General features: G+C 51.1%; 1 protein-coding gene across 2 annotated transcripts; it reads right to left on the bottom strand.

The window, feature by feature from the left end:
- Positions 1–145: 145 nt before the first annotated feature.
- Positions 146–22480, bottom strand: PIP5KL1 (phosphatidylinositol-4-phosphate 5-kinase like 1). 2 transcript variants are annotated; one of them, XM_032972971.2, is made up of 10 exons: positions 22340–22480; positions 12671–12865; positions 11630–11680; positions 11159–11313; positions 10414–10538; positions 9673–9707; positions 8358–8413; positions 7465–7577; positions 4300–4462; positions 146–3906 (listed from the first exon to the last, which is right to left on the bottom strand). In XM_032972971.2, exons 1-10 carry the CDS (start codon positions 22343–22345, stop codon positions 3426–3428), a joined length of 1380 nt encoding a protein of 459 aa, XP_032828862.1. In that variant the 5' UTR covers positions 22346–22480; the 3' UTR covers positions 146–3425. The 2 variants fall into 2 exon arrangements, with proteins under 2 accessions (XP_032828862.1, XP_032828861.1); XM_032972970.2 differs by lacking the exon at positions 22340–22480 and adding an exon at positions 19214–19320.
- Positions 22481–25673: the final 3193 nt, after the last annotated feature.

The raw sequence follows: 25673 nt of genomic DNA on the forward strand, positions 1-25673 counted from the left end.
GCGATTGTTGTTTTGTTGTGACCCGAATGGCATCTATAACTTTATTGTCACCCAGCTACAAGTTTGGGGTGCGTCTTTCCGGAACGTCTCATATTCCGGATAAAACGGTGCATTAAAAAAAACACATTAACTGACAATGCGACAATTATCAAATGACATTCCATTTTAATTGCACGGCGAAAATATAAAGCGTTCAGATATTCACAGCGATAACAGCGCACGTGGGAAGGAGTGGGAGGTCCCATTATTCGTTCTCACCGCAAGGCCACAAAAAACTAATGAGTCCTACGATTGGGGTCGGCATCGCGCTTCCACTTGGTGGCAGCCTTGGCCGTGAAAGTGCGACACCGCAGAAGGAGGAGGAGGCAATTGAGGCCGGGAGCAGAAATAAATCGGCACCACGTGGAGTGGCATCGCTTTAGTGCAGGGGTCGTCAACCTCTCGAGAAGAGCCATTGTTACTCTTTGGTTCTTTCGGTAAAGTCACGTAGGTAAAAAATTAAACAAAGTTAATCAAATCACGACGTTTCGGAAACAACACAAGCCTCCGTCATCAGGTTGGATAGTCACAGCAAGAAGTAATTTGCAAATTACTTTGCAATTACTTTGCAAATTACTTCTTGATGACGGAAGCTTGTGTTGCTTCTGAAAAGTCGTGATTTGATTAACTTTTTTATTTCTACCTACGTGACTTTACCGAAAGAACCAAAGAGTATGGATCATTGCAGTCACGAAAACTTCAAATCTAGAAAGAGCCATTGTTTATTTTGTCTTGTGCAAAAAAATAGTTCGTGAGCCGCATCACGCGCAGAGCTACTTGTACACAAGCACGGCAGCATGTATACAGCATATCACAAATCACATTTTGACTTTTAAATAAACAAAATAGGTGATGGAATAAACTGTCTGTTTAGTGTGTGTCCCCCCCCACCCCCGAATTATTGTTTAACACAGTTTAACTGTTGTACATTTCGTTGTCAACAAGACGCTTCATCTTGACCGCATTCCCTGCCGTATTTAATAAATTATCTTAACGTCAAATTATGTTTTTTTATTTCAGTCAGATTTTTTTTTTTAAACGACTACCCAAAACGGGGGAAGCCAAAGGAGCCGCAGGTTGCCGGTCAGGCCACAACAACATCTTGATGTGGCCTGGCCGCCAACGGGGAATCACGGCGACAGCCATTTGAAACGGGCGTGCGGCGGAGGAGGAGGTTATCGGGCAATTTCTCTCGTGTTAGCCGTGTAAAGTAAATCGGTGCGGCTCGAAAGCGCATGCCTTACAAGGTGTGGTACTAATTTATGTTCTGGCCCATAGACTACAGATTTAATGGGGGGGGGGGGAATCCAAATCCCTTCCTATTCCGTTTACTTCATTAATGGATGTAATACACACCAAGTAACGTGATGTGTACGGGTTCTTAAAATAAATGTTCTGAGGTGAAAGCTCATGCAATGAACTCGTCCGTTGGTGAAAGAGGAGCTTCTGTAAATCTTTGGTGAAATAAAAACTTCCAACCTCGTGGGTTAATTAGCTGGTATGTAATGGTGCATCGGTTTTTATGTGTAGCCCTGTATTGTTTTTTTCTGGTTTTTCGATTGATAGTTCCCGAAGAAGGATTTCCCAGTAAGCGGAGAGAAATGTCGGCAGACACCGCGTTTGTGCCGACACGTGGATGAAGTGCCCCCATGTGACTTTCGTCCAAATTCATGCCATCATCATAAACTGCCTGCTTGGCACAAAGCATGCGTGCAAGTTACAATACCTTGTTTCCATTGACAGACAACTCAAGTCGACTCGAGTGGGCTTTAGTTGGCCTGCTTTACCTCCGAACTCGGGTTGATGAGGGGCAACTCCAGTCGGTAAAATAAAGTGGTATTTCCTCAACTCCCCGAGTTACCTGAATTACTGCGCAAGTTGGACAGATTTTTCCCAGAAATACTTTCCGAGTAAAACTTTCCCAGCAACACTTGCAAGTAAAAGGTCGAGACTGCATTGCTGAAAACTGTTCAATGACAGATAAAAATGTTAAAAGTTGAACGTTCCTGCCGCCTACGACGTTTGTAATTGTAACGTGTTTAGCGATGCGTTTTTGCTCTGCCCAAACTCTAACGGAGGGAATTCAGGCTACTCCGTGTGTCGAAATCAACCCCAGAATATTTGGGCTGTAGCCCAAATTCACGGCCAACCAGATTTGACTAGGAAATCGTATTCCATTGTGAGTACTAGAGCCCCGTATCTCATGGAAACGCGGTGTAAGCGGTACTCCATGACATAGTCCACTCAGTTCACATGGCCGTACGGCATTTTGGGAAATCAATAATTTGACGGATGGAAATCCTTTATTATGGGCATCATCAGAAATTTATATTTATTATAAACGTGTTTCTAACCAATAACTTAACGATATGCATATATTGCCACGTCGATCATGCACAAAATTAAAATACAGCAGTTGAGCTGTGGCATTTTAACTTTTAGCATCGTGGCAATCTTTAAGTAAAGCACTGTAAACGACATCTGTCAACATTTCTGAAGTTTATCATTTAAGATAGCGGCCCGTGCACAGATGCTGCGCAGATTGTTACATCGCAGGACCGTGAGAGCTGACGACTTGGGGAGGCTTTTATCCAGCAGTGGATTGATGATCGTGGCTGATGATGATGATGACAGCAAAAGCAGATCTCAGTGTTGAATCAGGGCACTACATACCTGCGAGAAACCACTCTGCTCCGCTGTAGATACGTAAACAATCCTGACGTCGGTTGAGGTAGTACGCAGAAAAACTATTATTGTTCACCTGTGACTGGATAAACTTCACAAATATATGGCAGAGGCCAAGAGCAGCTGAGGACTAGGATCATGGTTTGGAAACACATTGCTCTCCGGTCTGTATTTGTCTATTTTGGCCCACGCTAGGTCTGGTTAAGTGAGTTCAGCCGAACACAAACGTTTTAAACGCAAGGTCAGCTGCACCAAGCCTGGGCCTACCAAGGTGAGCACGCGCTTTCAGTGGTGTTTCTGACAAAAGCAGTGCACCACAAGCAGCTGCCACTGCGGCCGCTGCTCGTGAGATGTCAATTTCCAAAAACACAACCACGTGTGACTCGGCAGCTTCTAACGTGAACATTAATTCACCACTCAGAAATAGCAGTCACTCAACAATAGCAGAATCACTGAGCAATAGCAGCGTCATTCAGCACTCAGCAACAGCAGAGTGACTCAGCAATATCTGCCATGACGGCAGGGGTCACTCGGCGAAAACAGGGTGACTCAGAGTCACTCGGCAATAACGGAGTTACTCGGCAATAGCAGAGTCACTCAGCTATCACTCGGCTGTCACTCAGCACGATGGCTGCGGGGGCGTCACTCAGCAATAGCACGGCCACTCGGCAATATCGGCGGTGGAGGCAGCGGCGGCAGCGTCACTCCGCGTGGCTGCGCGCCCACGCGCCGAGCCGCGCCGCGTAGTGGTCGGGGCTCACGGTGGAGAAGCTGGTGCCGCAGTGACGCACGCTCTTCCACGCGGCCTCGAGGCGCTTGCGCACGCTGAACACCGTGAAGATGTCGATGATGCCCACGTAGTAGCGCGTGCACGGCCCATCCAGCACGTGCAGCGCATTGCGGCATGCCGGCAGCAGCCGCCGGTTCTGCCGGGCGAACGTCTCCACGCTCACCGACTTGTCGTACGGGAAGCCCACCACGTTTTCCGAGTCGGCGCCGGTTCTGTTGGCGCCCGGTCTATTGGCGCCCGGGCTGCCGCCATCGTCTATGCTGTTACCGCCACCGTCACCGTCGTCGCTGTCTCCACCCTCGTGGATTTCACCCGTATCCTGGTCCTGGACGCTGCCGGGAATCGGTGCTCGCGTGAGACCGCCGTTGTCCGACGTGCGTAGCGCGACCGACCTGTGGGGCGAAACCGCAGCCACGGCCAAGACGAGCGTTAGTGGAATGGCCTCCCGACAAAAGATAAGTCCCGGCGCCTTCGGTATCGCTAAGGCCTACCAAATTTCTGGGAGACTCAACCGGGACACACGGTCGAACTGGCAGCCCCTTTGCTCAATCAGGCTCGCCCACTTTTACATGATCATCCCCACTCCACCACTACTCCGTCCACTGCCCACGCACCTCTACCCACATTATAAGTTGAGCATGAAGCCAGAACATTTTAAATCGGCGACAAAACATATCCAGATGCATGTGGTACGGGGGTGTGGGGTGGCAGGGGGATGTGGGGGGGCGTGGGGACTAACACCAGGATAGACTTTCTGAAACCGCAAGGGACTGGTGTGGGAGCACCTCTTTGTGCGGATGATGAGGTTGGCGAATGAGTGGTTCTGCATCTGCTCGTCGCTGTGCAGGTCCTGGCTGGCGAGCAGTAGGCTGTAGTCGAGCACGCTCAGCCCACGCAGGAACGCCGTGTCCAGCTCCAGCTGCCGCAGGAACCATGGCTGCTCGGGGCCTGCGCGGCACGGACGCGGAGAGAGAACACGCGAGAGAGAGAGATGAAGCCCACGCGGGGAGGGAGAGGCAGGGAATGTGGAGGCGCCAGCACAGACACCCAGAGGCAGCTGCAGAAAGAAAATGCAGACTCCGCCTGTTCCACGCGTACGGGATAGAGCGTTGCTCCCTCGCACGCATGGGTTTTCTCCGGGTGCTCTGGTTTCCTCCCACGTGTGAACACTCGTTAACTGGCCGAGAACACCTTCATATATAGAGGACCGCAGAGCTTGGAGGTGTGAGGAATTTGGTGCCAGCTCACCATCTGGCTGCTGCCCTTTTCCGCTCGTCTGTGGTTCCTCCTCGCGCCTCCGAGTCGTCCTCTCTCAGTCTCTTTGAGAGCGAGGAGTGAATAATGTCGCAGTGGCAGCGACAGCGCGGTACAAATTGAAACTATTTTATTATTTTTTGTAAATTGTAAAGAGGACGTTCAAAGTCAGAGGTGGATCTAGAAACATTCCAAGTCGGGGTTGATCCCTGACTTTCAAGTTTTTTTTAAAACAGGGCCCTAAATTAATAACATATTTTTTAATCACCTATTTTTCTCTGCTAATTATTAATAGTATCCCAATTGTCAGGGTCTCAAATTGGGCAGGGGGGAGAGCACTCGCCCACATCTCCCTCTCCCCTTGGATCTGCCACCGTTCGCAGTGCCGAGCCAGGATGTGAAGGACTGTGGACTGCACGTGGAGATGGCAGGGACATGTTGTAGAGAGAGAGAGAGAGGAAGGCCGCGTGCGAAGACGTCGAGTGATGAACATGGAAGCAACCAGGGTGGAGATGGAGAGATAGTATTTTAGAGTATGTGGCTGCTATACATTTCCACGTGATAAGCCACTTCGTTGAGCTATCATTTGTGGGCAGGTCGCTTCTGAAAAAGAGCTGTATAAGCTCAAAGGGCCTTACCTGGTCAAAATAAAAATAAAATAGTTTAGTTTAGGTACACCTGGGGGAATCGTCATTCGAAGCGGTGAGCTAGGACATGAAGGAGTGTGGAGCGGGCATAGAGATGATGGCCCAGGACAGAGGAGCGAGTGGAGGAAGAGGAGCAGGAAGATGCCAGGAAGAGGAATAAGAAGACAGCCGACATTTGTAAACCATCCTCACTTGACACAAGGGGTGCCACTGTGAAGGTAACATGCCTATGCCTAGGTAGCATGAGAAACCATTGCTTATCTGTCAATATGCAACCCACAAAGACAGATTAGACCCTTACAGGCCAGGGGGTTTCTGCCAGGTTGGAATTGCTTGCTTAATGTTCGGGTTTCTGGAATGCATGCAGTTGGTGGCAGGCATGCAAGGTTCACCAAAGCTCTTAAATCAAATATTTGCTTTACAGTCTGAGATTAGTGGCAGCAGGGGGGCAAGTGCAGTGGTAACATTCAAGCCTCACGGCCAAAAGCTCCTGGGTTCTGAGTCCCGACTCGACCGTTTTTAAGCTATCCCCCTGTTCTGCATGGGCTTCCCTCTAGGTTTTCCGGTTTCCTCCCAAGGCTAAAAAAAATTTAATCATGCAATGTATGTATGTTGAACTTCTTTCGCACCATATGTAGCCAACCGTGCTAAAATCGGAGGTGCACAATGTAATTGGTATTTGACCAAACATCCCACTGCTGCAACAAATCCTGCAAATTACTCAATTGGGATAACACAGCAACATCGGCCTCCTCTCGGAAAACCCACGCATGCGGGGGTGCAACAGTCTATCCCAACACACAGATGGAACGGGTTGGAGACCACACTTCACTATACAGGCTTCTCCTGGCACAGCCAGAGTATGGCATCCTCTTCGACGCTCAGCCACGGTAAAGAAGGGAGTTTCGCAACATCTCTGTGCGATCCACCAATCCTCCTTCCACAGCGCTGCTGGATCACAGGCTGACCACGTGCTGGATCACAGGCTGACCACGTGCTGGATCACAGGCTGACCACGTGCTGGATCACAGGCTGACCACGTGCTGGATCACAGGCTGACCACGTGCAGCAGCATCGTTGCCACCACGACCAGCGCCCGTCCAGCGGTGAAAATAAACTCGCCAGCCAAAAACAGTGGCGACGTGATTCTGCCGCAAGCTCATCGAATTAATATTTACATAGAGCGCCGTCTTCGCTCAAGGCACTTGACCTAGCTTACACAGCGCTGACACAGAATGGAACGATGCAGTTGTCAGGGACATGCTACAAGGATTGAGGGATGAGTCACAGCGATAGAGGGGTACTTATGGGTCACGAAAGGTTAGGGGGAGGGACGGGAAGGAGTGGAAGAGGAAGAGAATGGTCAAGAGAGAAGAGGTGAGGCTTTAAGAGAGGAACAGAAGGAGGTTATGGAGGAGACTGCTTCAAGTACAGGAGAAGTGTTGATTCTATGGGAAATGTACGTCAATGGGCAGTGTCGAGTTTATGGGGGCAGTGTGGAGTCTATGGTGCAGCGTTGGGTCTATGGGCTGTGTTGAGTCTATGGGCAGTGCTGAGTCTATGGTACAATATTAAGTCTATGGTACAATGTTGAGTCTATGGTACAATGTTGAGTCTATGGTGCAGTGTCGAGTCTATGGTGCAGTGTTGAGTCTATGGTACAATGTTGAGTCTATGGTGCAGTGCTGAGTCTATGGTACAATGTTGAGTCTATGTTGTAGTGTTGAGTCTATGGTGCAGTGCTGAGTCTATGGTGCAGTGCTGAGAAGATGGCACAATGTTGAGTCTATGTTGCAGTGTTGAGTCTATGGTGCAGTGCTGAGTCTATGGTGCAGTGCTGAGACGATGGTGCAGTGTTGAGTCTATGGCCAATGCTGCTCAAGGTACAGGGTGCAGTTGATTCCAGTGGAGGGGTGCAAGGAGGGAGAAGGAGCGAAAAGGGGATTGGGCACAGGGAGAAGGAGGGACAGAGCGAGAGAGAGGATTGGGAGCGAAAAAGCCGAGAGGAGGGGATGTGGAAGGAGATGAGAGAGTGAATGGCAGCAGTACCGAGTCGGACGGAACTCGCTCCGAAGTTGTTGTCCTTGAGCACCACGATGACAGGGCTCCCCTCCGGCGCAGGCTGAGTCCAGCGGCCCAGCTCGCAGCCCTTGATGTCGTACCTGCGGCGGGGGAATATGCGCCGAGTGGAGACATCACGGGGCCCGAGGAACGGAAGGGCGTCCCGGAGGGGACGTCCGCTCAGGGACATGGACCGATGAGATCACGTTTCAGGATTGTTTTTCGTCACCGGGGTGGGAGTCTCATTTGCTAAGAGTGACCTGGGTCACCATCGTGACAGAGGCAATGATAGAAATAGCCTACACAGGTGCGGCAACAACGACGAAGCAAATAGAAACGAGGGTAAAAACAACAGCATTGCAGATGAAATCGAAAACGGTGCACAAACATAAATAATTAAAATTACACAACCCGTCGGTCTCACGGCCCTGTGGTAGTGCATCATTCCAATGCGAGGGGGAATTATTATGATGTCACAGGAAAACAAAAAATGATTAATTCATTATATTCTAATTCCTGTGTGTGTGCGTATGTGTTAGTAGGGCTGTGTGCGAGTGAGTGGTGCTGCGTGCGTGCGTGCGAGCGAGACTGTGCGCGTGTGTTAGTGGGGCTGTGTGCGAGTGAGGTCGACTCAGCCTCAAATGAGTACCTGGTCAGGTGTAAACATCGCCACTGGGAAGACAAAGGCGGCTGGGCATGGCGCTGGTCGCCCACCCCCTTCGTGTGCCTTGGCACCCTTCATAGGTGCTCGCTAACAGCACTTGCCCCAACAGCCTGTTAAGGCTACACGGGGGATCTGTATCCTTTGTGACGCGTGTGAGTGGGGCTGTGGGCACGCGAGAGCGCTCCGTGCGCTGCTCCCGCGAGAGAACTGTCGTTACCTGACTGCGATTCTCTCGTCCGGATAAAACACACTCTGCATCACAATGAAGTATTTCTGGGAATAAAATGGGACAGGACGCGGAACGTAACGTTCAAAATGCGCCAGTTTGCACTTCAAGTGTTCGGGCCGTTTGCAATAAAAATGTGAAATGTTCACACGTGCGTGCGTGCGCGCGATGTGCATTTACAACACAGGGCGATCCGGCTATAGATACCCCGCTAGAATCATGAACAACAGGGAAAGCAACGCCTTGGCACCTCTCTCGACACTGCTCACTTATTAAATCTATTCACACCCTTGCTCCGTAACGTATTGCACGTGCAAGAGGGCTGCTCCATCCAGCAGTGGATTGACCGTGGCTACCGATGACGACGACGACAACCACCGCCACTACTCGATCCGTGAGTTCCAAATTTCTCCGCGACTCTTTCCTCCCAACCGCAGGACACGGAGCCAAACAGCTGCTGAGACGATGGTCACGGGGTGGGGGTCATAGAAATCTGTTGGATATCCGTATACGGATCAGCCTGGCGGCTCATTATGGAATAGGCGACGTTTCAAGCAATGGCCCTGAGCACATTAGGAGAATGTGAGATGGGGAGGGTCCATTGGAAATCAGTGGGACATCTATAATTGGATCGCCCTGTATCATCGCTTCAACAATAATTATAACCTAGATTTTATATGCGCCCGTCATGTTGAAGTATCCGAAAGCGTTGTACGTAAAAATGTAACTACACTCACAAGTATATCTACAATCTAAGCGGAACAGAAAGCTGATAATAACAATATCCAAATTCCAATAAAATGATGAGCTATGATCAAAGCGAATACTAATAATGATAGAGTAATCCAATCGGATAACAAAATTGTGATTTAAAATTTTTACTTACAGGGAAAGCCTGTAGTACTAATAGGTGATTTATAAGACGTGATTTAAAACAAAGAAGATCCCACAAACGCTGAGCTTGGCTGCAGAACGCTCCGTCTCCCATAGAACAAACTACAGGGAACCACAGAACAACTTATAATTAAGGCTGCAAAGTGGAATTCAACACAACTACGAGCAGAGGCTGTACGCAGGATCGCACCGAACAGAATCGGACATGCCGTGCACTCTCGTGCCTCTACCGTCTCACTTGCACAGTCAGCGCTATCAGACTAAGCGCGGCGTCCTTGCATCACTTGTGCATTCATTTTCAGAAATCGTGAGCGAGCGATTCTCATCCGAAACGACGCCATTGAGCATAGGAAAACGTGCGTAGGGGGGGGGCTATCACTGCAGAAGCACAGCCGTCGCTCACAAACAATACCTTTGGCTCGTTGGAGAGAGATATTCTGTGCAGTCCTGTCGAGAGATAAAAACGTGCAATGACGGCATGTTATAATATGACAGTAATTGTATGTAAGAGACAATTCCAGTGATGAAATTGAGTGATGCCGCCGCGTGGCCCTCCCACGCGTTGCCCGGGTTGTGCCGCGATGCGTCGTGCTCGGCACCGCGCGCGACATTTCCCCCCACTAGGCAAGAGCTTCTTCATCGACCGAGGCGTCGGACACCGTGCCGAACAGCACGCGCGTGCAAACCCGACAGCACGCGACGGAGAGCTACGCAGCTCGCGTATCGTCAACCTAGCCGGGCACGCGGCTCCAGCGGTAGGGCGTGCTGCTCGCAAGCGAAAGGCTGCCGGATCAAATCCTGCTTTGGGGCGAGATGACTCGGCTCATCTTCCCTCCCTCCGGGGTCGATAAAATAAGCACCACTTCGTGGGGCAAGTTAACAGTGGTTGTACGATGAGCGTACAACGGATAAACTCGCCCCCATCACAGGAATGAGGAATTTCAACCTCTGGCTCTGCAGGGCTGCGAAGGGGAGACGAGCGCCGATGGCTCGATGCTCGCCGCGAGCAGCGGAGAAATCACGTTGATGTTTTGAGCGATGTGAGCAGTGTCCAGGAATCGAATTCAGGTGGCCGCGCAGCACGAGGACCACGGCGCCACCTGTGCCCAGCGTCACGGGAGCGCACGCCCACGGTGCCCGCAGCGCCCCTCACCCAGGATCTTGACGAGCAGCGTGTGAGGGTACTTCTCAAAGTGCTGCACGTACTCGCGCAGGTGGCGCAGGAGAAATCGGTACTCCCGCCTGTTCTGAGTTTTAAGGAAAAACCTCTTGTCGTTCCTGCGAAGGGAAATCGCGAACAGATTCGTAATCGTCATCCTCCTTATCAGCATCAGCAGCAGCAGCCATGATCAATCCACTGCTGGATGGTGGCCTTACCAAGCCGCCTTTCTCGATCCTGCTTTGGAATAATGTAATCCACCAAGGACCTGCACGCGAATTTAATTCATCATCCCTCCATCTCCACGGTCGACCAAATATAGTTAGCAAATTTTTAAATAACATTTGCTATGTTGTGGTAGAGGCGGCGGGGTTGTTCGACCATACTTCATCACGCTGGTTAGCGCGGAGTTGGTGAATGCGGGAGCCCAGAACCGGTTCAGGTATCGCTCGCCACTGACAGTAGCCGTGGCCGGGAATCGAAGTCAGGTCGCCGTGTTCGTAGCGCAGTGCGCGAACCGCTTTGCCAATCGTATACAATTTGACGCTAAACAGATGTACAAATCTCTCCGTGTATTTATGGGTATCTATGGGACTCTATGGGTCTCTGTTATGAGTCTGATTTTACGTGCAAGTCTCTGGGTCTCCATGCGAGTTTATGGGGGTGCTGGCCCTCTGGTTGTCACAGCAACGGTATGTTCCACGGGCCGGGCCGTTTGGCCTTCTGAACTTGCACTGACGTGAGGAAGAAGTCGGCCTTGCTCTTGGAGTTGCTGATGAACTGCAGGTAGCAGCCCGGGCTGGCGAGGGAGCCCACGTAGTCGTCCTCCCTCAGGCCCAGCAGCTGGCGGAACGAGGCGAACACGGGTCCCGCAAATGTCTCCAGCACAAAGTCCTGCAGGGTGGGAAAGCGGAACGGGGGGGGACCATGCAGGCGGAACTGTGGCGGCGGCAGGTTTTGCGTGGTGGGATAAAGTGTGGGGACTCCAAAGTTTTCCAGGCTGTCTGGCCGGCGTGGAAGAAAAGACCAAAAAAACCCTCCGGAGGGTGCTCTCTCGAACTTCCTCGAGCGCTCCCTATAGTGGCGAGCGAGCCCAGGTAGTCGTCTTCACTCAAGCCTCGAGAGCTCCCTTAAGTGGAGGCCCTTTCACCGGCACCAAGGGGAGTGGTGAACGCGCGTGATGGGGTGCTTCCGAGTGGCGTTTACCTACCTGGTGCGTCTGAGTCAAAACCGCCTCGTAATCAGCGTCCCGCAGCTCCACCTGTCCACAAAGACACAGATTCCCCCGTATAGCCGTCACAGACTTTAGGGTCAAGTGCTGTTAGCAAGCACCTACACACACACCACACAAACCGTGCCCTTTGCGCTCTTCGTTCACCACTCAAGTCGTCTAAATGCCAGCTCTGAGAGTTTCAAAAACGCACGCGTTGACCGTCAACGCGACGGAGCTTGACTCTCGCATGACAGAGCTGGGTGGGAAATCGCTGCCCAGGTCAGTTGAAGGCATCCCGACAAATGTTGCTCTGTGGTATCTGCTGCCGTGGGCCGCTCTCGAAACGCAAGGCCCCGAGAGATATCCAAATGGATCCTTTATCTTGTGACGTGACACCGGTGGCACAATTGGGCTAAACTTGGGGGTAAGGGTTTTTTCTTTTTATACACACGGGGTGGCCCAAAAGTCAGGACACATCGGGTTATTTAATTAATGTTAACACTGGCATTAATATTTGAATTGTTTATTCGTGAAGTTAATATTTGATGTATTATCATTATTCATACGTATTTTTCGTCTTTCTTTGGAGTGACCTCAAATCCCTCATTTACAAAACTTGACCAAGAAGAACCTCGAATGAAATGAGATTAAACATAATTGATAAATGTTCAAAGATTACGTGTGTATCATAAGCCTATGCATCCTAATTGTTAGGCCACCCTCTATAATAACCCTTTGTGTCCTGGCTTTTGGGCCACCCTGTAACAATAACCCAATGTGTCCTAATTTTTGGTCCACCCTGCATGATAACCCTATGTCCTGACTTTTGAGCCACCCTGTAACAATAACCCAATGTGTCCTGACTTTCGGCCACCTGTATAAGAACCCTATGTGTCCTGACTGTTGAGCCACCTTGTATAATAACCCGTATGCGTCCTGGACTTTTGGGCCACCCTGTACATCACACTTGTTCCAGCGGGCAATGCCCAGCAATGAGAGCAGCGGGGCGTGCGTGGCGCGTGCGTGCGTGGAGCGTACTGGCGGCGGGCTGGCACGGCCGTGCTGCAGCGCGGCCGAGAGGCCGCTCTTGAGGCAACAGGTGAGCCAGTAGAACTCGTGCGACAGCTCGATCTCAAACAGCCCCAGCAGCTTCCACTTGTCGCGGAAGCGCTGCAGGATGCGGCTCTTGAACGTGCGGGAGCGCACGCTGGCACGCCCGGCCTGCGAGTCCGTCTGAGGCATAGGGGCACCGGGGTCAGGACCAGGGCCGGATTAGGGCCACCCACAGGATAAGCCAGGCCTCGGGCCCTCGTAAGGTTTGTGAGGCCGTGCTTTCGATGCCTCCCGTTCTGTAAGAGCCGAGCGGCGGCAGCGCGGCCAGCGGATAATTTTTTGAGCTGTTGTTGAATTACGGCGACGTGATGCGTGCACTTTGCCACAGTGGCTAAAGCTCGGGGAAAAAAACATTTGCTTTAAGAAATTAGTGCAGCAAATGATTTATGCTTAATGAATGTACCTTGAGTCGAATACACTTGTTAATTTTACACGGCTGAATACATAAATGTTTGATGACTGCATAACGTTTTTTGCCATATACATACTTAGGCCCTTCCCTTTCATCAGCCTTAGCCTCAATCCGGCCCTGGTCGACCACGGGAGGGCAATGATTGCTTCGTGCAGATTCCAAACGAGTCATTTACGGCATAAGCTTTCAAATTTGGAGGGGGGGGGGGGGGTGGCCCCTTTTCAACCTACTTGCTGTACTGCCACCTTCACAGCCCAATGGGGTTTGGGAATTTCACAAATTTACCTGATCCCTTGCCCCCAACAAAGTACGGGCGTCCATCGGGGCTGACCGCTACTAACACTTCCTGTCATGTTCCAGAGCCTCTCCCTTGCTCTGCCGCGTGCAAATGGTAATGCTTAGAAGGGTAGCAATGATCCCCCTTGTGGATCGGTGCGACGCTCGCTCTCCGCTTGTCTGACAAGAACTCGAATAAGGACGGTGGTTCCCGCATCGCATGGCGCTTTCGGATGCGCTTCTGCGGCCGTCCGGGAGCCATGCACTTTTAAATAACCCAGATTATTGAAACGCTCATTTCTTTAAAACTGCTTCGTGCGTCGCGTTCGTTGTCCTTCCCACCGCGCATCTCCAATGGCCACGTTCGGTGCGAAAGAAGTTCGACATATGTACGTACAGACACGGCAGTTTGCACGAATTATAAAAGCGAATGCTGATGAAGCACCGATTAGGGAGCGAGACGTTGACCACGGCAGGGCTCGCCAACGTCCATCTCCCGATTTGCCAGGCAGCAGACCGCATTGTGTGCCAGTTTACAGGGGAAAAAAACAATGACCTTAAAGTCCCAGGTATTTTATTTCCCGCTGGAAAACACGCCACTCGCCAGCAGAAATCAAATGTTAATTACATAATTACTCTTTTGGGGGGTGGGGGGGGGGATTTGAATTTGCAGTTATTAACGAGGAGGCAGCCGGTGGAGAATCTCCCACCGGGAAAACACTGGAGTTAATAAATAAATAAACATCTCCACGCCGTGTATCTCCACATAAAATAAAGTTTATTTTTAGTATGTTGGCCAACCGAGGCCAAAACACGACCAGTTACGAATATAGAAAATGACTTGCAAAGACAGTGTACTGTACAGTGTGTGTAGCTGGGCGGTGGTGGCGATGCTGTGGAGGCAGCAGTGGCAGCGGGGGTTGGTGGATCACCGCCCAGACGGGCTGTGAAACTCCCTTCCCGTGGGTGTCCAGGAAGTGCCATACCCTGGGCTCGCCAGGAGAAAGCAGTACAGCAAGTGGACTAAATCGTTGTCTGTTTATTCCATCAGTACGGGGATAGAGCGTTGCCCCCTTGCGCAAGACGTGGGTATTCTGCGGCTGCTCCGGTTTCCTCCCACGTGATATAATTAACACAATTAATAATTAATTGGCTAAAAAGCATCTTACAAATACAAGCCCAATGCAGCAGCGCCCTCCTGAACAAGAGTGTCAGGATTCAGTGTGGCTCTCCTGGCTAATGAAGTAAATTCAGTAACAATAAGTCAAGGCTGTGGAGCCTATTGAGGCTAACTGCCTCCACCACATCGGCTGGCAGTAGTGGATAGATAGTCTGATGATGACGATGAGACTAAAATATATATTGTAGTTTGATGCGGAGAAACAGAATAAAAGTTCACCCGAGTTCAATTCTGAGGCATGGCCAGCGTGCTCGAGTGGATCGTGATATATTAACCGGTCCTGGCCCCCTACCAGGGTGGTGAAGTATGGTCAAAAAGCCCTCACGCCATAGGGTAGTTGTCATCCACCCACGCAAACGCATGGCCATGGGAGAGATGTGAAGGTCCTATCTGTGTAAGGAGGCCACGCTGAGTCATGGCACGAGGGGGAGATGGCCTTGGCTTAGGATGAGTTACAATTTTACCAAACATCTCCGGGAATGAATATTTCCAGAGTGGATCGAAGACACAGGGTTAAGGAATGAAGACCTCAAGAAAAAGAACAAGGGGAGTCGCACTGATGATGATGCTGCTGCTGCTGTTGAAGCAAAGGAAAATCGAGCGCAACTGTGGCAGGGACGCACGTCGTCAGAACCACTGACGAGAGAAAAAATCAACTCTGGAGCGGACAGAAGGGAAGGGAGGCAGCGGGAGAAATAATGGAGAGAGGACATCACAGAGGCCACAACTGAATAGCAACACATAAGGGAATAGAAGAAATGAGGGAGGATGGGGGAGGCCTGCCCAGCAATGGGGAGTTCCAGGCTGACACCATCACACTCGACCAGTCGCTTAGAGACCTGGGGGGGGGGGGGGGTAGAGGAGGGGGGGGGACAGCCCTCAGGGCTTCAGCTAGACCAGGGGGTCTGTAACCAAAATAACAAGAGGAGCCATTTTTTCGAATTCAATAACAAAAAAACTCAATATTTCAAGAGCCGCGGTGCACGACATTATGAGACGGCGGTCCCTTAATGAACAACGTCACGAAGCAGTCGTCCTTAAAGAAGCCGCATGCGGCTCCAGGGCCACAGGCTGCCGACCCCTGGGCTACGTGACCACCTAAAAGACGCGTCCACACTCACCCTAGCAATGTGCCGCGTCGCTTCACCTGCGTTGTTTGAACGATACCTGCCAGGACGTTTAAACATTTACTTTTTGGTATCACCCAAGCAACAGCGACAGACATTGTTTTGTCTTTGGAGGCCAGGGTGTGGTTCAGAGGTCACAGGCGCTGAGCCGACAATGCTGAGGACCTGGGTTCGAATTCGGGTTACGGCCACTGCCCATGATTACACCGTGTTCTAAAGTGCAGCGAGTTGATGGTCCCAGCTCAGCCACCAATAATTTACACAGAGACCCATAGACTTCCACAATGAGACCCAGTGGATTACACATAGAGACCCCGTGGATTACACATAGAGACCCATAGACTTCCACATAGAGACCCATAGACTTCCACATAGAGACCCAGTGCATTACACATAGAGACCCAGTGCATTACACATAGAGACCCAGTGCATTACACATAGAGACCCATAGACTTACACATAGAGACCCATAGACTTACACATAGAGACCCAGTGCATTACACAGAGACCCATAGACTTCCACATTAAGACCCAGTGCATTACACATAGAGACCCAGTGCATTACACATAGAGACCCATAGACTTCCACATAGAGACCCATATACTTACTTATAGAGACCCATAGCCTGGCATAGACTGGACTGTGGTTAACCTGGGTTCTCAAGCGTAGTGAGTTGATGGTATCAGCCCGGTGACCAGTGACTGCACAAAACATACTAAACGCATTCATTTGGTTATTTACTTGAATTCGATAAATAAAAATGTTTAACTTTGACTATCATGCGACGAACATTAAGTCTCATTGGCACAGTGGGTGGGATTAGTGTGGTGCTGCGTAGTACATGCACTTGCACGTACGTGTACTGCATGTGTGGATCGGGAGCACACATTCAGTGCACGCACTCCACGCATGTTCCACATTACAGACAAAGTTCAAAGTAGTTTCCTACTCATTGCACTGCCTTAAAAATAGGTATATAACGGGCGACGTTTCGGGAAACGGCCCTTTCCGATCGCACGTTTCTCATAAGTTTTTTGTTTCCCACTGGTAGTCATAACGTTGACGGAGCGATCCATTTACAGATGCCCCATTAACTTCGAGCGACAACCCCCCCCACATTCTCAATGTGCTATCAATCAGGGCCACTGCCCGAAACGTCACGTATCCGTGTTTTTAGTTGTAAGACCACACACAGTTGTGTCGTTATCGACGAATGTGTATTCCTTCACAGACGAACCTCACCCCCCCTCCCCCCCCCGTTTGTATCTCACCCAGCAGGGCCGACTCTCTCCAAGAGGCCGGCCCCGGTGCCCAGAGCCCCCCTCTCTCTCTCGAGCAAAACGCCGCCAGCACCCGGGGCAACAGGCAAAGTCCCAACGGCGTTGCGAGGACGCTGCTGTTGGTGGCTGCTGCTGCTGCTGTTGTTGTAGTGGCAGTGGCAGGGTGTTGTCGTAGCCTCGTTGGGTTCGGTGGTGGTGGTGGGGCTCGCGAGCGGCTCGCAACCGACCCGATGTGGTTGTGAGCTTCAAGTGAACGGGATTGGGATGGGTTGGCGCAGCCCATCATCCCTCCCCCTACTCTGGGCGGCGGGGGGGGGGGTCGATAAAATTGGTACCACGTTGAGGGGCACTCAACGGTGCATGTGTTATGGAGAGACTTGCCCCTGCCACACGAATGTGGAATGTACACCGCTGGCTCAGGGCTATAAGCATATGAGCACCAATGCCTCAATCGATGCTCATTTGAACGGGAAATAGGATGGAGCGGTGGCGCAGTGGTTAGCGCACTGCGCTAAGAACCCGGCGACATGAGTTCGATTCCTCGTCATGGCTAACGTAAAAACACCTTCGCCCAAAGGTCTGTCAGTTACTATTATTGTGTAGCATGTATGTGTGGTGGACTTCTTTTGCACCGTACGTTGCCAACCGTTCTAATATGTAGCCATTCGGCTTTGGGAGGCCGTCATTCAGCAGTGGATAGATGCTGGTTGATAGCCATTACAAGACATCATCATTTGTGATGAAATAAAACTGAAAATCTCACCCGTGTTCAGTCTAATAATTATTATAAAGATGCGTGTGTTTACCGTGTTTATAAAGGAGAGCGGTTGCGCAGTGATTAACGCAATGCGTTACAACCCGAGTTCAGAATCTTTTATTCTGGAGAAATCTGATATGAAGCTATTTTTTAACAGATGTATAGTAGGGGCGATTCCCGCTCACGGCCCCAATAGTCTGGTAAAGACTATACGGGGGTTCTTTGTCTTTAGAGCACAGTGTTTTGACAGACGTGTGTGTCTCTCTGTGTGTGTCTCTGTGTGTGTGTCTCTGTGTGCGTGTCTCTGTGTGTGTGTGTCTCTGTGTGTGTGTGTCTGTGTGTGTGTCTCTGTGTGTGTGCATTACGTGAGGAGCGGTAGTGTAAGCGATTAGCGCTCTGTCCTACGAACCTGGCCACCCGGGTGCGATTCCCGCTCAGGGTCAACACCAGTGACTATTATCTGACCCGGTCCTGGGCCTCCCCTAGGTCGACTCAGCCTCAAATCAATATCTGGTGCGATGTGTAAACATCGCCACTAGAGAGACAAAGGCGGCTGGGCGTGGTGTTGGTCACCCACCCCCTCGTGTGCCGTGCCGGCCTTCATAGGTGCTCGCTAACAGCACTTGCCCCCAACAGTTTGTTAAGGCTACAAGGGGGTCTTTGTCTTTGTGTACACTGTGGTGTGTAACCGTGAGTAGATGACTACACCCCCAATACAATGTTTAATAATAACAACCATCATTTCAATATCCTATCTCAATAGTTTCTGCCTTTGTGTCCGCAGTACATAAATTCGCATTGGACACAGGGAAAATAACGTGCATCCTGTGTGTATATATAAGGTTTTATTCAGAGATGCCAAGCAGGTCTGTCCATGATTGGCAACACGGAAAATATATCCTGCACACCCGGCCGAACCACATCCAGTATCGCCCTCGCTGGTATCGTCACGTGCCTACATTGCAGTCTGTACCGGCGAACCAGGAATATATCGAGTGATCAATGAATCCCCGCTCCCTGTTGTTTACATAACGCAGGAGACACAAGCACACCATCGATACACACCCGGAAAATGTTTTATCATCCGGCACACCACATCCAGTATCCTTCCCCTCTCTACGGTCGTCCCGACTACTAGTTCCTGGAGACCCGGTAAAACATAAACTAGTGATAAATGAAGCCCCTGGCCTTAAAGACATCACACGCCGCAGATGGACACACCACACACTGGTCATTTAAATTCATAAACATTGCAAACAATCGTCATGACCCACGGAGAGCTTCAACTTGCACAGTACCGGAACGTCTCCCCCCTCCCCCGGCACCCCCTGCGAACACCGCCGCTGTAAATGTTTTACCAACCGGCACACCACATCGAGTGAACACCGCGAAGGAGACGCAACGAGCACACAGCTCCCACCCCACCTCCCTCCACCTTGTTGTCGTTCTCCATGCTGGCGGTGGCGGGCAGATCCTCAGCGCGCGCCCGCTGCAGCAGCGGAACCCCGGCGGAATGCGAATGGGAAGGTGGGGGGGGTGACCGTGGGGGTAGGGGGGGGGCCTCCTTCCTCCATCCTCCTCCACGCCCCCTCCCCCCCCCTACTCCTGCCTCAAGCACAGCCCACCGGCTAGCAACGGAACGTCACCAGAGGGACTCCAAAGACAAAGATCCCCCCCCGTGTAGCCTCAGCAGACTGTTGGGGCAAGTGCCGTTAGCGAGCACCTATGAAGGCCGGCACGGCATAGGAGGGGGTGTGGGGCCAACACCACGCCCGGCCGCCTTTGTCTCCCCAGGGGCGATGTTTACACATCGCACCAGGTACTCATTTGAGGCTCAGATAATCGTTGCCGGTGTTGGCCGTGAGCGGGAATCGAACCCGGGTCGCCAGGTTCGTAGCGCAGCGTAGCGCTAACCGCTACACGACCGCTCCAGGCACACACACTGACACACACTGACACACACACACTGACACACACACACTAACACACACACACTGACACACGTGTGGGTGGGTGATGGGGGTGTGTAGCGGAGCAGTGGTGTAGCGGTTAGCGCTACGCTACGCTGCGCACTTGCCCCGACAGTCTGTTAGGGCTATACGGGGGATCTTTGTCTTTGGACAGAGCCATGCAGCCAGAGCAGTGGGTGATGAGGGTTAAACAACAATAATAACAATACAAATATGAGGCGGGCTACGCGTTGTTGCTCTGTAAATGAAAATAAACAGCCTAGCTGTCAACCCATACGGTTTACGCCGTATTCTTGTACAGGGAAATTGAGTTTACAGACGTTTCAATACGGGCAAAAAAAAGTTGTCTGCTTGTGTTTCTTGTGATGGGATTTTGTAGGATGAACGTTGAGATATATAAGGGCACGGGGTGACCAATAAGGTCTGAATTGGTGTGTAATAAGGTAGGCACTGGTAAGGGGTTGACAGGTATGTTATAGCGTAGTGTATAGCGTAGTGTATAGTGTAGTGTATAGTGTAGTGTATAGGATAAATGTTGAGATATATAAGGGCACGGGGTGACCAATAAGGTCTGAGTTGGTCTGTAATAAGCTAGGCACTGAGTAGGGGTATGAATCGGACAGCTGTCATCGTGATCGTACCCTTCCCACGATCTTCCGGTTCTGGGAGACCTCAGAGTGCGTCCGCCTTTTCATGTAATCATAAAAATGACCTGATAATATGTATCGTGAGATGTTTTTGTTTTAGTGTTCTCTAGGATGTAAATAATATTCTGGCGAAAGAATGGCATTCATTAGGAGCACAAATTGAAATGTTGAGCCGTGGTCAGCCTTCTGTATTCGTTACATCCCACCTCTTCGGTGCCGCTATCTATCTTTAAACGTCTTCCCAACTTCCTCTTGCGCCGTTTCAAACTCAATGTTTATTAAACGACACCTAAAATTCCGTGTAGCCAGTTACCCTGCTAACTTCAGTGGCCTCTTCGGTGTCGCTATCAATCGTTAAACGTCTTCCCAAATTCATCTTCCGTCATTTCAAACTCAATGTTTATTCGCGACACGGAAAATACTGTGTAGCCAGTTACCCAGCTAGCTTCGGTGACAGCAGCCATGCCAGGAAACCAGCGGCATGGATAATGTTTTATGTATGGGTGTACGTTGAACTTCTTTGGCAGCAGTATGAAATTCATGAAATTCCTTCATCAGAGGCGGTTACCGTGTAACAACAAGCATGCGGAATCTTTTTTAATTATAAAAAAGCAATGATAAATCAGTGCAATTGGAGATCGCGGGATTCCCATAGCGCAGGGCGATTCTCACGAAGGAAGGCGCGGCTGTGTTGCACAGTCACGGCCTGCGCTGGGTTCACCAGAGTCGCTTTTATTGCAGAGTCTCGCGGTTCGAATCCAGCAGGCCGCTCCGGTTAATACTTGCGTGAAGAGGTCGTTTTTTGCCGGCGTCATGGTCCAGTTTGTTATTTTTTATCTTCAAATTCGAAAAACGCACTGCCGCTAGACCGCGCCACCGACCCCCTTAACACACGACTTTTTTTTGTCAAAAATTCACAGCGGCATTTAATCTTTCTCTAAAACACCGTGCGGGTCATGGAGTTGCCATACTTCACCGCGTGAATGTGTGACGACATCAGCGTTCATTTGTTTTGATTAACAAAATCAGCGGTGGAAATATTCATCAACAAAATGGCTTTGTTTCGAGTCAACGGTGATCATGATTAAAATAATCTAGCGCGATAATGACCGCTGCGATTGCTCACCAAAAACATCACCTTTACCATCACCTTTACCATCTCTATCATCACCACCATCACTATCATCATCAACACCACTATCCATATTCTTGGGTTTTTCGGTAAAGTCACCTAGATATGTTCAAAGAAAATAATAAAAAAAATAACAGAAAAACTACGACGTTTCGATCGCAACGCAAGCGTCTTCAGGACGACCGCTTGCGTTGCGATCGAAGCTTCGTAGTTTTTCTGTTATTCTTGATTATTTCCTTTGAACATATCTACGTGACTTTACCGAAAGACCCAATAATATGAATTCCTGCAGTCACGAAAGCTTTAAGTCAAGATTTAACACCACTATCATCACCACCACCATCACCACCACCATCATCACCACCACCATCACTATCATCATCATCACCACTATCACCACCACCATCACTACAACCGCCATCACCCGCGACTGCAGCCTGACAGACTGTAACGAGATTAAATCATCGAGTCCTAGTGAAGGCGCAGACCGAGACAATCCGGTAACGTTACCAGACACTGCGGTGCACTGTGTACGACCAAGCACGGGGAGTCGGCCGTGTACGCATTGACCACGATTCACCGACTTCACTCGACTTGGCTGATACATTGGGGGCTCAGCACCGGTTCAGGCATCACCTGCCCCTGACCTTTAGCCAAAGGTTGAGAATTGAACTCGGGTCGCCGAACTGAACAGCGCAGTGCGCAAACCGCTGCGCCACCGCTCCCCGTTAACCCCCCCCCCCCCCCCCCCACCTGTAACGAAAACGATGAGAATGATGCTCGCGACGACGAGTGGCGCGCGCGACCCTTACCGACATTGCTGCTTCTCGACGTTCCGCAAAACCTTGTCCGATCCTCCCTCGATCCTCCTCGATCCTCGCGGGCCCGCAGATCCGACTCAAGCGCTTACCATGAACACCGATCGCAACCTCCCCCCCCCCCGTCTCGTCTAAGCAGACATCTCTCTCTCTCTCCCCCCCGTTGTCGTTCCCTTCCCGCGCCGAGTTTAAAATTATCGCCAGCGAGTCGCGTTTCTCTTCGGCGCTTGCTGCCAACGCCCGCTTTAGTCGGAGGGCGAGGGCGCAACTGGTAAGGGAACTCGGCAGAAATAGCCCGTGGCGCGCCACTCCCGTTGATGATCACCTCCAGAAATTCCCCCCTCCCCACCCCAAAATAAAATAAAAACGACCTCCCCGCTGCTGTGTGTCAGCGCACTCGGACGAGTGCGGCGGAGTGCCACGCGAATTATTCTGGGCGCGCGTTGGCGCCGCCGATCCGGTGTCAACGCTTTTTTTGTTTGACCGAGGACGTCAACCCCCTAAGCAATCTCCGTTTCTCGCAGAAACACGAAGCTGCCGACCCCACCGGTGGGGAGGGAGGCGGGGTTGGTACGAGATGACGGCGAATGGAACGTGCGGTTTACATCATAAACGAAGGAGGGATATGGATGGCGGTGACTCGAGTCAAATTTTGAGGGGTGGGGGGGGCAGGGGGCTCAGGAGGTGAAGGTGGCGAGCCGATACCGTTGAGAGGCTGCGTTCGAATCCAGGGTTCAGCCACTGCCCGTGATAAAACTGAGTTCTCGAGTGTGGCGAGTTGACGGTATCAGACCGGTCACCAATGACTGCACGCAAAAAAAAACACCACATCACATTAAATCTGACTCTGTGCTTTATTTGGCTAAATTCCAGATTTGGCAACGAAATACCGTATTGGTTTAACTGTCATTCTACGAACATTACTCTCATATGCAGTGGGTGAGGCAGCACTTCCCCGTACTATGTGGACCAGAGGATTACTATGAAGGATGTAAGAGGTAGCTCCACCACATCCACTTCAACGGGCCGCTCTCCAACACAGAGGGTTGCTCTGCTCTATTAATGGATGCCTCATCTGATAAACGCCGACAGCGAAATCGGAATAAAATTGGGGAAGGGTAAAGAATATAAAGCCAGCGGTTATGAATGCTAAAATGGGTTCTCGTCTCTGTCGCAGTTATATGGCAGGGGCAAGTCTCGCCGTAGGAAAATCACTGTGGAATTAGCAGCAACTGGCTACCGTGAGGACGCGACGTTACCAATCGGATGGGGCTTGGGCTTGGCCATGATTCATGGGATTGGGGGGGAGATTCCCAGGGTACACTCGGGTTGTGGAGGCAAGCGGTGGTAGTGCTGGTCTCCATCAAGAGGGCCCTCTGCTTTGTGGCCTCAAACTCAGGACAAGGACATGGAGTGTCATGTCGCTGCAGTGTTCGACATCGCTGTACTGCTTGCCGGAAGCACCGGCTTCAATTACCGAGCCGGGAAAGCCTCACTTTCTCAGGAGGGTCCTGCTCCAATGGCATGTTTGGCTAATTGCGTTGAATTTGGAGTTTGGCTTCGTGTGCGGGAGATAACCGGAGGACCGAGAGAAACCCCAGCACCACGCTGCTGTACACGAGGGGGTGGCACTCAGCGCTGTCATCTCCTGGCCACACCTTGCAGCCACCACGCCTACAGCACCTGGCAAGCCCTGGCGGCAGTGAACCATCGGAGCGCTAACCAGGCTCAACACTGCTTAGCTTGTAGAGATTTTATGAGATCGGGCACATTTAGGGGAACAAAAAAAATCCAGCAGTGGATTGACAAAGAGATCTGCGCGTACAATGACCAGTTACATCTGACGCACACCGCAAAACTCTGGCAACTGCTGATACGCAGTGCAGCGGTCCTCAACAGCAGTGCTGGCCAGGTTTATTGCAGATATGCGAATCCTAAACAAAAGGCTATTTGCATTAACATATGATCGCCGTTATACAGATCGCGAAAGCCTACGTGTTAAACCAAACACGATCGCCGCTCGTTTCTAAAACTGCACCGTGACTTGGCTTTTTACAAAAATATATATTTAAAACAAATAATTTTGTCGACCGGTCAGTTAAGACCCCGAGCGTTCCATTATTACCCCGATACTGTGACCCCCCTCGGCCCGCGCCGCGAACATGAACGTGATGTTTACGGTGGAAATTCGCGCAAGCACCTTGCAAAACGCACACCGTCAAAATGGTCAAATGGTGGCGAGCCATTGTGTTTGTCCGTATTGTCTTCCCCCCCACCCCCAGCCACCCCGCGGGGCCCGTTTTACCCAAATCAGCGTGCGAAGCAAGAAAACAAAAATAACCGGACAGCCGCAGAGCGCGAGATCATCGCGTTCGCAACCGGCGGCGCCCGAGCCACCCAATTGACGAAAATGCCGCGCTGGCGTGAGCGCGCCGGTATCGCGTCCATTGTAAAGCAGCGCCGCGTTGTCCCATGGGAGACAGCGATCATGCCCCCCCCCCCGGCCCCCCACCTGCTCGCTCCACAGTTACATCACCGAGCGGTTTAGAAGGGCGTGGGTGGGTGGGGGGGGGGGGTTTCCACTGCAAAATCCGAGCCGTGCCGCCGACGTCACACGCAAAGAACGAGACCGCGTGTGGACGATGCCGCGGCGTAAGTATGCATATGTTCGACTTCTTTCGCACCGTACGTAGCCAAACCGTGCTAATCGGAGGTGCGGGGGAAGGACAACAATCGATACACGCCGCTTCCTCACGACGCCACACAGCACGAGCGAGTCATTTAGCACCTTCCCTGGCCCTGCTTGGCCCCGACACAGATTCAGATGTCTTGTGAAGCCAGCTCGCTCATCGTGGCGTACGGCAATCATACCAGTGGAAAACCACCCGTACCGGTGAGGGCCTCGCACTGGCTCGGATGTGCCAGTGCAGACGGGCAGATAGCCAACCCAAAACGACAGCTGCCAATTCTGGCAGGAGCCCGAATTATGCGTTGCCTCATGGGCAGCCCTGTAATCTCTACCGGCCTTCTTCGTCGCGTCTCTTTGTCCAACCTATACGGGGGTCTTTTCCCCAATATTCTGCACAGGCCACCGCGTATAGTGTTGGCACTGACAATTCTTGAGGAAGTGGATCGTGGTGCTGCAGGGCAAATCAGGAGACGATCCATGGTGTGATCTGTGAACATTCATCAAAGTGTGTTTTGTTGTCTCGATTAATTGCAGGGTTCTTCTTGGACGAATTTCGCAAACGACGGATATAAGGTGACCCCCCCCCCTCCCCCATGAATAAGAAAAACATATATTAATAACGATAGTAGATACGCAACA

This window comes from Petromyzon marinus, chromosome 50, assembly GCF_048934315.1.
Source record: "Petromyzon marinus isolate PM22_M1 ecotype Great Lakes invasive population chromosome 50, UKy_Petmar_22M1.pri1.0, whole genome shotgun sequence".
NCBI classification, from domain to species: domain Eukaryota; kingdom Metazoa; phylum Chordata; class Hyperoartia; order Petromyzontiformes; family Petromyzontidae; genus Petromyzon; species Petromyzon marinus.